The sequence below is a fragment of the Oncorhynchus clarkii genome, chromosome 23, assembly GCF_045791955.1.
Source record: "Oncorhynchus clarkii lewisi isolate Uvic-CL-2024 chromosome 23, UVic_Ocla_1.0, whole genome shotgun sequence".
Lineage (NCBI taxonomy): Eukaryota > Metazoa > Chordata > Actinopteri > Salmoniformes > Salmonidae > Oncorhynchus > Oncorhynchus clarkii.
In genome coordinates this window covers 10256925-10270041 of record NC_092169.1, presented here as the reverse complement: position 1 = coordinate 10270041, position 13117 = coordinate 10256925, and the positions used below count along the sequence as shown (strand labels likewise).

The window sequence follows — 13117 nt, the reverse complement described above, 5'->3', positions numbered from 1 at the left end:
ACCTATGTAATGATTTTTGTGAAAGTTCTCATGGATTAATGTTGAGATACGTTGTGATATGCAACCTGCTAAACAGCATTATGAAATACCATTTCTCACAATAAGCTATAGGCTTCAATTGTTGATAGGAAGGGTAACACTGAATCTTAGCCCTCATTCTCATGATGGCCTTTCTGAACTCAGAGAACTCTAGTGGATAATGGTTGATGAAAGGGTCATTCATCTGAAATTGAGATTGATCCCCACAACATCCTGTATGGCATAGTCCCCATGCATCTTAAAAGCTATTTTACTTCAGTAATACCCTGACTACACCACTCGCATGCGCTAGCTAAAGAGGACAAATTAGCTAACAAGTGCAAGCTAGCTAAAGAGGACAAATTAGCTAGCAAGTGCAAGCTAGCTAAAGAGGACAAATTAGCTAGCAAGTGCAAGCTAGCTAGCTAAATTGCCGTAAATGTTTAATGCTTTTCGACATGTCCCCAAATTAATGTAATTGTTACAGAGTTTGTTTTGATATTTTAACCTGCGTGTCGTGATTGCGTTTGGTGTGGGGCGACAAAATAGATTTATGCACGATGGCACACGATGGCGCACGCGCTTAGCCGGTTTGGGTTCCGTGTAAGTGACTCACATTCTTATGCCACCAGAGGCAGTGCCACCGACTTTGTGCCATGTCGTTTTTAAGAGTTTTTGTATATGTATCTGTTGCCGGGTGTAACATTGTTATGTATTTTAAATTGTCAAACAAAATAAAATAAAAAATACATGAGGAAAGCATATAAGAGAAGGCATTCTATAAGACAAAAGAAAGTATGTGTGGGCAGCACACACATGTTCTGATCTAATTGACAATGTTCCAGCTCCATTGATACAGATGATTTAATGCAAGTCTGGCTCAGCAAACTGTCTGATCAATATATGGTACATGAGTCCCTTTCCCTTCCTCTTTCTCCTTCAGGATGTTCACATACTTATAATGAGAGATGTTCTGCACAAAAAGATGGTGAAAGAAACCCCTATTCATTTCAAGTGTTACAGTGCCGTACAGTTTATATATTTAAAAAAATATTACCCCTTTGTCGTGGTATCCAATTGGTAGTTACAGTCTTGTCTCATCACTGCAACTCCCGTATGGACTCAGAAGAGGAGAATGAGTCCTCCGAAACATGATCCAACCAAGCCACACTGCTTCTAGACATGATGCCTGATTAACGCGGAAGCAGGAAACACAATACAACTTGCAACCATGTCAGCGTGCACTGCGCCCGGCTCGCCACAGGAGTCACTACAGCGCGATGGGACAAGGACATCCCTGCCGGGCAAACCCTCCCCTAACCCGGACAATTGTGCGCCGCCCCATGGGTCTCTCGGTCGCGGCCGACTGCGACAAAGCCTGGACTCGAACCAGGATCTCTAGTGGCACAGCTAGCAACTGTGAGGCAGTGCCTTAAACCACTGCACCACTCAGGAGGCTAGGGCTAAGTTAATGAGAATTTATGCCTCAATAAATTGCCCTCACCTCCTTTACAATTGCTTGTGTCAGAGTGGGCGGGTTTTACACTCTAAATTGTGAGGAGTTATGGAATATTGGATGTAAGTGGAGAGAATGAAGAAGCGTGAAACAGCACCTCCACAGCTGTCAGAGCGAGAGAGACAGAGAGAGAACTATTTGCAAATCGTTACAACACGGTATATAGACATAACATGACATTAGAAATGTCTTTATTCTTTTGGAACTTCCGAGAGTGTAATGTTTACTGTTCATTGTTATTGTTTATTTCACTTTTGTTTATTATCTACTTCACTTGCTTTGGCAATGTTAACATTTGCTTCTCATGCCAATAAAGCCTTGAATTGAATTGAGAGAGATACCATCTCCCTCTTCTTACCTGGGCCACGTTGATGTATTTGGTGATGACCTCAGCACGGTGTTGGGGTGTCAGCTTACTGAGCACCATGAGCTGAACCCACTGGGAGACTCCGTTGAACAGGGCGATGGAGCGCTCCAGCGTTGGGTTGTCCACCAGACATCCGTGCATCACATAGCTTTGGTAGTCTGTGAACTGGGTTTGGGGGTTGGAGAAAGAGAGAGTTAGTGTACGTGGCATGTACAGTACCGCTGAGTTAATAACACAGACGTCATTGGCATATTCAGTATACAGTGTTCCCTCAGTCGCTGGTGAATTTACAAGTGAACTGCCCAGTAAATAAAACAAACTGAAAGGTACAGCAAACGTATCTCAGATCAAATTCTGTGGTGGTGTGCAATTATCCTGGGGATGAAGTTAGTTGACAGCCAAAGCTTTGTTCTGTAGTTAGTAACAGAAAAAAAAAGAGTTCTGTGGAAAAAGCACTCTTGGAAAGAGTCTTGAGGAATGTCACACACAGGGGTTAGGGAGGAAAGGGCACAAGTCTTTTTCCACCAGGGACACTCACTGATATCCTCCTGATGGACTTGTACTCCAGGAACGTGAGGTGTTCCGCCAGCTCCATGGGCTCTAGGTGGTCAAAGAGGAGTGAGGCTTTGCCCTTCTTGGCTTGCTTCTTCCTCTGGGTCAGCTTTCTCATCCAGTCATATGACGGGCTAGAAAGAAACACACACAGTCTGTTGAAACTGGAAACTCTCTACTGACTGCGTGTGCGTGTGCGTGTGCACGTGCGTGCCCATCCTTGGGTAGTTCCTCACATGGTGGAGATATCAATGAGTTTGTAGTGTTCCTCACAGCCCAGCTGAGCTGCCACGTCTCTGAACTCCTCAGTGAGGCGTATAAGGCCCATGTCCAGGTTAAACTCTGCAGGAAACACCGTAATCCAGTACCTGACACACACGCACACACACACGGATGGCTGATTTAGCACTAATATGTTAGCAGTTACGCAATATGTTTACTGTTTGCATGTGGACATTATGGCTGGGCAGTCTGGCTGAACATCATAGTGTGTAGCCCCAAGCAGCAGTTCCAATAGAATAGGAATGATTCACAATGACACCATAGACTCAGAAGGAAAAGGTAGAGTTGAGGGTACTGACCCTGCACAAGGACTGCCGGGGGCTCCTTGCTCAGTGATTTGTAGTGTGATGTGGCTAAGGGGAGTGGTGAGATGGGCAAGTCCAGCAACCATGGTCATAAACGTGGCCTAGATTTTATCAACCCAACAAATCATGTTTCCCTAATGTGGAAATAACAAATGAATACAGAGAACCATTGACAAGGGAATGGCCATTGTGGTATTCCCCCTTCGGATACAAATTCAATGCAAAATATAACATGGACTTTAGTATGGCCCCTCGTTACAGTAGTTAACATTAAAATCAGATGATTTATTTAGTGTTTCCTTTCATGTAAAGGTTGCACACAAAATAATAGGACACATTTTTTAATGGATTGGCAGACGGTGGTAGAGAATCGCTTTAAAGGGGTTACCAGTGAAAATGAGTGTCTGTGTACTCTGTTAAAGATTGCCTGAGGACGTTTTTGGGGTAAATAATAGATCACAAGACTCCTAATTCACTGAACGCTTTCGCACAAAACAGTATCTCCACTGCAGATGGCAGGCGGCGACCCACGTCTCATGAGGACAGCCAATGGCTGTCAATTGTAATGACATCCTCTCAACTCTCATTGCACCAGCCAGTCAGTCACAGAGCCCCAAGAGAGGAGCCTACAACCCTCAGGGCATTTTCAGCCTAGCAATACAAAACATCTTCAATACTAAAGAGCGCAGAAACTCATTGGTATGTAGCAGTGTTTTCTTTACCTCATTAAATAGCAGATCTTCAGTCTCGTTCTTTGGCACTCATCTCCCTGGCAGTCACGGTATGTGGGGTTGTGTCAAGGACAGTTTAGCACTTTTTGGAGACCGTGTCCCAAGCCCTATTACGAATGGACACACATTCCACATTTCCAACCCCCCCAACAACATCTTTCATGAGAAGCAGCAGCTGCACATTTATCAGTTGGACAAAATGTCTCTAATGAAGAATAACTAAAGTGTTCAAAGAGGAATGCCCAGTATGTGGAAATATAAAAACAATGAAAGTTCTGGCCATGTTATGAACCTCTCCACCAATGCATGTGCACATTCTCTAAATAATTGTCACTTGCCAATGTTTTTCCTCCTCGAACCGTTGAAATGTACAGGTAGCTGACAAAATAAGGGAAACACTTGAGAAATGAGGGATACAAAGTATATTGGATGCAGGTCCTTCCACACAGGTGTGGTTAATGAGGTAATTAAACATCCCATCATGCTTAGGGTCATGTATAAAAAAAATGCCCGGAATTTTGCAACTCTAACCATGGCTAGAGATCTCAGTGACTTTGAAAGAGGGGTCTCAAAAGGAGCATAGGGGGTTTAAAGGTGTGTGTGTGTGTGTGTGTGTGTGTGTGTGTGTGTGTGTGTGTGTGTGTGTGTGTGTGTGTGTGTGTGTGTGTGTGTGTGTGTGTGTGCGGGGGTTGACGTATTTAACTATTCTTGTGGGGACCAGAAGTCCCCACAAGAATAGAAAACAAACAACAATTTGACAAACTGGGGACATTTTGTTAGTCCCCACGAGGTCAAATGGTATTTCAAGGGGGTTTAGGGTTAAGGTTAGAATTAGTGTTAGGGTTAGAATTACGTTAGGGTTAGGGTTAGGAGCTAGGGTTAGTTTTAGGGTTAGGGTTAAGGTTATGTTTTTGGGTTAAGGTAAGGGTTAAGGTAAGGGTAGGGTAAGGGTAAGGGTACGGTTTAGGGTTAGGGTTAGGGGTCAGGGAAAATACGATTTTGAATGGGACTGAATTGTGTGCCCCCAAATGGTTAGCTGTACAAGACTGTGTGTGTGTGTGTGTGTGTGTGTGTGTGTGTGTGTGTGTGTGTGTGTGTGTGTGTGTGTGTGTGTGTGTGTGTGTGTGTGTGTGTGTGTGTGTGTGTGTGTGTGCGCATGTCTCAGTCACCAGATCTCATCCCAATTGAACACTTATGGGAGATTCTGGAGCGGCGCTTGAGACAGTGTTTTCCACCACCAACAAAACACCAAATTAAGGATTTTTATAGTGGAAGAATTGTGTCGCATGCCTCGAGTTCCAAACACTTGTAGAGTCTATTCCAAGGCGCATTCAAGCTGTTCTGGCGTCTCGTGGTGGCCCAACGCCCTATTAAGACGCTTCATGTTGGTGTTTCCTTTATTTTGGCAGTTACCTGTAGATCTTAGAAGTAGCTTTGGAGAGGCCTTGGGCAGGGAGCCAGGTCTGGAGCGTAGCCTGCCTACTATCACTTTCAAAAGGAACGCAGCTATTTCTCTGCCCAGGATATAGTCACAACCATGCAGCAGAGAAGACTAACCTCTGCCTTCTTTGTGGTACTATGAAACTCTCCCACCATGGAGGGTCAGGATGGAGGCTTATTGGATGTATACATGACTGTGGAAAACACACACAATCAGTTGGTCTCGCCTTCTCTCCAGAACACTGAAAGATATTCTCACGGGCTAACTCACAAACGTGGAGGCGATTCAATGAGATACACATTAGGTGTAGGAGCTAAAAATACATCTCAGCAACAGCTGAAGGACAACGATAAGTACTGTATATTTTGTTGGGTTAATGCAAAAGCAAAAAGTGAGAGAAAGGGCAGAGTAGTGCCTTCTTATTCTGTCACATGAAAGAGGCTCTCTGCTCTGGCTCTACTCTGAGGCAGCTTCATACCGCATGGAGAAGGTGAGAGTTTCTGCAAACTGGTCCCAGGTTAGATATTTGTAGCACTTTCCTTACGGTAAGGTTAGGATTGGAGTTAGGGTGATGGCTAATCTGATTATAGATCTGCAAATAAGGGAATCTTCCATCAGGAGCACCACAGCCATTACTCCAACCAGCAGCAGGGGAAAGATGGGGTTCGTCAGTGGAGAGGCCTGACGCCAGGCATTGTAATATCTCAGGGTGTCTAACCAGAAGCAAAAACATCAAACCACTTAGTGGTATGGAGTCTCCAGGAAAACACTGTCCAGGACCCTGCTAACTGAATCAGATTCAAATGCACAGTCAAGGCACACTAGGTACAAATCATAAAGAGGAATGGAACGCTAATAGCTATCGATTCGATCCGGGTTGCTCTTCCTTTTGAAGCGGTTCTCCATCTCGAACGTTGCTCTCAAATGCACGTGCACTTAACACGTCTAATTCTTCCAGTAGCTTTGATAGGACAATCTGCCTTAACCCAGAGCTGTGCGATCAACCAATCATAATTGGTTGCTAGAAATGACACAAACAGTTGACTGATATACTATCCCTCAAAATAAACCAGATATTTTGTATGCCCAGGAAAAGTCACACAGGGTTAGTCAGTGTCCACCCAGAAAATAAATTTGGCACAGTCAGGGAACACAGCATTCCATAGCGCCCATATTACAGTATATACTCTGCCATTTCTAAACACTACCAGAAAGGCTTTGAATGGCATATGACAACTGTTCTTTGTTGGTCTGATGAGAATCCACATGGAAGGATATATCATGAGCAGCTTCCCGGCCAGCTCTGTGGACGTGACATACCAGCGATGCATCAGCAGCAGAGTGCGAGGGAGCTGGTTGGACTGCAACTCCCCATTGTCATCTGTGGAGAGGGATCACACCATAGAAAAGGAACAATGAGAACACATCTACACTGAGTGTACAAAACATTCTAAACACTGTCTCTTTCCATGACATAGACTGACCAAGGGAATGCAGTTGATGTCACCTGTGTAGCTGAAGTGGAGGAGACAGATTAAAGATGGATTTTTAAGCCTTGAGACATTTGGGACATGGATTGTTTACGTGTGCGATTCAGAGGGTGAATGGGCAGGGCAAAAGATTGAAGTGCCTTTGAATGGGGTATGGTAGTAGATGCCAGGCACACCGGTTTGAGTGTTTCAAGAGCTGCAACGCTGCTGGGTTTTACGCGCTCAACAGTTTCCCGTGTGTATCAAGAATGGTCCACTACCCCAAGGACATCCAGCCAACTTGACACAACTGTGGGAAGCATTGGAGTCAACATGGGCCAGCAACCCTGTTGAACGCTTTCGCCACCTTGTAGAGTCCATGCCCAGTCTAATTGTGGCTGTTCTGATGGCAAATGGGGGTGCAACTCAATATTAGAAAGACATTCCTAATGTTTTGTCCACTCAGTGTATACTGTATGGATGACATCACACACCACTGAGATAGCTTCCCCACTGTGTTTCTGTGCCATACCAGGCAACTGCACCGCCCGCAACCGCAGGGCTCTCCAGAGGGTGGTGCGGTCCGCCCAAAGCATCACCGGGGCAAACTACCTGCCCTCCAGCACACCTACAGCACCCGATGTCACAAGAAGGTCAAAATGAGAATCAAGGACAACAAACACCCAAGCCACTGCCTGTTCACCCCGCTATCATCCAGAAGGCGAGGTCAGTACAGGTTCATCAAAGCAGGGAACGAGAGACTGAAAAACAGCTTCTATCTCAAGGCCATCAGACTGTTAAATAACCATTACTAGGCGGCTTCCACTCGGTTACGTAACCCTGCACCTCAGAGGCTGCTGCCATATATACATATACATAGACTTGAAGTCGCGAGCCACTTTAATAATGGAACACTAGTAACTTTAATCATGTTTACATATTTTTGCTTTACTAATTTAATATGTACATACTGTATTCTATTCTACTGTATTTTGTCGATGCCACTCCGACATTGATCGTCCCAATATTTATATATTCCTTAATTCCATTATGTTACTTATAGGTTGTGTGTATTGTTGTGAATTGTTAGATATTACTGTTGGAGATAGCAACACAAGCATTCTGCTACACCCACAATAACATCTGCTAAACATGTGTATGTGACAAATAAAATGTAATACGATTTGATTGGTCACTCACTAAAAGCCTGGATGCAGGCATCCAGTAGCATGTTGAGGGGGGCTGCCTTCCCCAGCGTCGATGTTCCCATGGTCCCACAGGACGACTCCTCACAGCAGAGATGGGTTCACGCCCCCCGAGCGGGAGAACACATGGTACACCTCCACACCTGGAGGTCAGGGGTCAAAGCCTGCTCAGGAGCTCTCTGTGAGAAGAGGAGACACAGCCAGGCTAAACAAACATTGCTTACATCCCTTCATGGGATTATTGTAAACACATGCAGACATGGGTGTGGATGCCGTTTATTCATCAGCACACAATCATAATTGCTGTTCTAATTGTGAACATATACACAGTCAATTCACCAGGTGTATTTCCATGTACGTTACATATGACCACTACATGGATGCTATATTAGGTTTTTCAATAGACAACAGTGGCTAGTGAAAAAGCCGGTTCAGTGCATTCCTCCAGCATCATGCTCCTCTCCTCCACATCTGCAGGAGCTGGGCAGTCTTCTGAGAACTCCCATGACAGCCATCAATGTTTAATGACTTTCTGATGTGCTCAGTGCGTGATACCACCAAAACAGCTCATGATTCCATACAAATTGCATAATACTCTTCAGGCCCAGTGAGCCGGACAAGACTGCAATGGCCTGGTTGGGGACTGGGTTTATGTAATCTGGATACTGTGGTTTCTCTCTGTCTGAAGAATATCAGTGATTGTCAGTTCATATCGTATCGCCACTGATGCCAACATAAAGTTAAGAAAAGTACAGACAAGGTCATTTTAGAATGTTATTCTAGGGTTTTAAGATTCCCAGATTAGATTTTACAACACAACAATAAAGGTTGATATAGCAGAGCGAGTTGTCTGTAGTGATGACATTAGAGGTGGCGTCATCGAAAGGTTTGGTTGGTGGTTTTGGAAACCGTGGCTGATTTGGATTGGTTGCGGTAGTGGTGACGTGGGTAAGATCACTGAGGAGGACAAGCCAGTAAAAAAACATATTACAACCTATATTGTGATAATTGCGTTGTTCGTTCTATAACCCATTGGTTCATACACCACCGTGATATACAAAAAGGCCGGGACAACAAAAAGACAACAGTCACACAGTGGTGGAATAAATTCAACCACACGCATGTTTGATTCATTACTAAACCAGAGAGCAACATCTGTGAAGTCCCCAAAGCAAACATTGCATGTAACAAACAGTTATATGACCTGCAAAATGGTCAAGCAAGTTGTTTTCGACAGTTTACGAAACAACTACTGATTTTGAACCACAGAGTTACCGCAAGTCAGCACAAAGAGAACAGGAGTGCTGCCTCCGCTACTCCAGAACCATTTCAATTGAAACATTTAAACATCATCAAATCAACTATGTTATATATATATATGCATAGTTTAATACTCTGAAAAACCAACTTAAAACCTCTTACTTCTACCCCCTCCTTTTTTGAAAATTCTGTTAAAAATCGCGCAACTTTTCAGCGTCCTGCTACTCATGCCAGGAATATAGTATATGCATATGATTAGTATGTGTGGATAGAAAACACTCTGAAGTTTATAAAACTGGTTAAATCACGGCTGTGACTATAACAGATCGTGTGTTTCATTGAAAAACGCAAGAAAAACTGCTCTCTGAAAGCAAAAAATAATTTCCATAAGTCACTTCCACCAGTTGTTAAAAGAGAACAGAATTTAATGGGAATCTGCCTGCAATTCATACAAATTCCGCACGATGGCGCCATTGTCCTAATTTTCAATTGAATTAATTGTTGGAAAATCCATCTTTCTGACCTCCATTTTCCCAGTCTTCACCCGGATGCAGTTGAGGGAGATATCAGATGGCATTGTTTTTGAAGTGAAGACCTATTGAAGAGACATCGCCCTGTAATCATTTTGATAGATTATAAACGTTTACTAATACCTAAAGTTGGATTACAAAAGGATTTCGAAGTGTTTTGTGAAAGTTTATCGTCGACTTTTTTAATTTTAAAAAATTACGCAGCGTTTAAAAACGATGATTTTTTCTGAATGACACAACTTCCATACAAAGCTATTTTGGGTATATATGGACCGATTTAAACGAAAAAAAGACCCAATAGTGATGTCTTCTACTATTGGGTCTCGACCCCGCCCTGTGCAACTGGGTACTGGACTTCCTGACGGGCCGCCCCCAGGTGGTGAGGGTAGGCAACAACATCTCCTCCCCGCTGATCCTCAACACTGGGGCCCCACAAGGTTGCGTCCTGAGCCCTCTCCTGTACTCCCTGTTCACCCACGACTGCGTGGCCACGCACGCCTCCAACTCAATCATCAAGTTTGCGGACGACACAACAGTGGTAGGCTTGATTACCAACAACGATGAGACGGCCTACAGGGAGGAGGTGAGGGCCCTCGGAGTGTGGTGTCAGGAAAACAACCTCACACTCAACGTCAACAAAACTAAGGAGATGATTGTGGACTTCAGGAAACAGCAGAGGGAACACCCCCCTATCCACATCGATGGAACAGTAGTGGAGAGGGTAGCAAGTTTTAAGTTCCTCGGCATACACATCACAGACAAACTGAATTGGTCCACTCACACAGACAGCATCGTGAAGAAGGCGCAGCAGCGCCTCTTCAACCTCAGGAGGCTGAAGAAATTCGGCTTGTCACCAAAAGCACTCACAAACTTCTACAGATGCACAATCGAGAGCATCCTGGCGGGCTGTATCACCGCCTGGTATGGCAACTGCACCGCCCTCAACCGTAAGGCTCTCCAGAGGGTAGTGAGGTCTGCACAACGCATCACCGGGGGCAAACTACCTGCCCTCCAGGACACCTACACCACCCGATGTCACAGGAAGGCCATAAAGATCATCAAGGACATCAACCACCCGAGCCACTGCCTGTTCACCCCGCTATCATCCAGAAGGCGAGGTCAGTACAGGTGCATCAAAGCTGGGACCGAGAGACTGAAAAACAGCTTCTATCTCAAGGCCATCAGACTGTTAAACAGCCACCACTAACACTGAGTGGCTGCTGCCAACACACTGACACTGACTCAACTCCAGCCACTTTAATAATGGGAATTGATGGGAAATGATGTAAATATATCACTAGCCACTTTAAACAATGCTACCTTATATAAATGTTACTTACCCTACATTATTCATCTCATACGCATACGTATATACTGTACGCTATATCATCGACGGTATCCTTATGTAATACATGTATCACTAGCCACTTTATACTATACTATGCCACTTTGTTTACATACTCATCTCATTTGTACATACTGTACCCGATACCATCTACTGTATCTTGCCTATGCTGCTCTGTACCATCACTCATTCATATATCCTTATGTACATATTCTTTATCCCCTTACACTGTGTACAAGACAGTAGTTTTGGAATTGTTAGTTAGATTACTTGTTATTACTGCATTGTCGGAACTAGAAGCACAAGCATTTCGCTACACTCGCATTAACATCTGCTAACCATGTGTATGTGACAAATAAAATTTGATTTGATTTGATTTGATTTGTTTATGGGGCATATAGGAGTGCCAAGAAAGAAGCTTGTCTAAGGTAATGAATGTTTTATATTTTATTTCTGCGTTTTGGGTAGCGCCGGCTATCGCAAAATCTGTTGTTTACGTGTCGAGCTGGCATTTTGGGGGGTGCATGCTATCAGATAATAGCTTCTGATGCTTTCGCCGAAAAGCATTTTAAAAATCTGACTTGCTGGCTAGGTTCACAACGAGTGTAGCTTTAATTCAATACCCTGCTTGTGAATTTTGATCAAAGATTGAGTTGTAACGAGTACATTTAGCATTTAGCGTAGCGCATTTGCATTTCCAGGGGCATACTTGGGACGTCTGCGTGTCAAGTATTCTCAAGAAGTTAAAGATACCAACAACTATTTATGTTGCTAAATATCATGTGGATGTCTATGGTACTGATTTCTGTCTGTGTGTGCGTGAGTGTGTGCGTGCGTGCTTGCTTGCAAATATTATTCTTTTTTGACTCACCCTACATGCAAACTAGTTGAACGACAATGCCATCCTCCTCTCTTTCATGTTGGCAAAGTGGTCAATGGCTCTGTCATACAATGCACTTTTAGTTTTTGTTGTCATAGGCTACCTAGATAAAATTCTTACTAGCCTGACTTCCTCATATGGGCAACAATCAACCAGCTAAGTTAGATTGCTAATTAACGTGAGCCTGAAAGGGCTAGGCTTCATATTGCACTTCCATCGTCTCAGGCCAGTGGCACAACATATTCATTTATGGTTAGATCAGAATCGCCGTCATAATTATTTGTACAAGCCAATGATTTATTCCAAATCCCATCTCCATCCATGGCTTAGGAAAGGGCTAATTTAACAAGCTAGATACAGCAGGACATCAACACAATCAGACCAGAAATGAAAATGACGTTTTGCTTAGGATGTGATTTGATTGGTGAGGAGCAAAATCCAAACTGGCCTCCAAAAAGACCAGAAATGAAAATGACGTTTTGCTTAGGATGTGATTTGATTGGTGTGAAGCCAAATCCAAACTGGCCTCCAAAGAGACCAGACATGGCCTGCCTTGGTGAGCATTTTCCTGCACCAGGACAACCCTCAGTTGAGCTCAGCTCAACGCTGATTGGCTAATTATTGGTGGGGGTTAGGGTCAGGAGTGGTCAGGAGTGTGTGTGTGTGTGTGTGTGTGTGTGTGTGTGTGTGTGTGTGTGTGTGTGTGTGTGTGTGTGTGTGTGTGTGTGTGTGTGTGTGTGTGTGTGTGTGTGCGTGCGTGCGTGTGTGTGTGTGTGTGTGTGCGTGCGTGCCACATGCTTTTTCTGGAAATGAAATCAAGCCCTTGTCCCTTGACTGTAGGATGATTAGTGAGCTCTCTCTAGCTGCAGACAGAGCTTTTAAGATCTTAAAATATGGACATAGAATGGATGTGTTACCGTACTGACTACTATGTGTCCTTCAACTCCGATTCATCGTCGTTAATGTTAAGATGGATGATGTCCATGGCCTTGACTGAAGGCGACCTTTCTTAATTAAGGCTCGGCGACAAACATACGTAAATCAAGGCCTAGTCTCGGATTGCCTTGGTGCGAACATTAATCAACTCTGCCATGGCGATTCATGTCAAGCTACCTACTTCAATCCCATCTCAAGCCTCCTGCCTACCACAGTTCCAGGTGCATTTGAAATGTAACAAACTGATGTACACTAGTTCCGTGATTAAGTTGCTCTGGAT

The 13117-nt window shown here is 44.1% G+C and overlaps 1 protein-coding gene across 1 annotated transcript in view; it reads right to left on the bottom strand.

Annotated features, from left to right (window-relative positions):
• LOC139381820 (ras guanyl-releasing protein 3-like) overlaps positions 1–13117 on the bottom strand; it is a 43941-nt gene that overhangs the window by 17084 nt on the left and 13740 nt on the right. Inside the window, exons 2-7 of the mRNA XM_071125600.1 lie at positions 7882–8065; positions 6491–6593; positions 3763–3825; positions 2690–2821; positions 2440–2587; positions 1893–2066 (exon numbers count right to left, since the gene is read on the bottom strand). Coding sequence (XP_070981701.1) covers positions 1893–2066; positions 2440–2587; positions 2690–2821; positions 3763–3825; positions 6491–6593; positions 7882–7951 — 690 coding nt within the window. The 5' untranslated portion in view covers positions 7952–8065. The remainder of the gene's footprint in view (positions 1–1892; positions 2067–2439; positions 2588–2689; positions 2822–3762; positions 3826–6490; positions 6594–7881; positions 8066–13117) is intronic.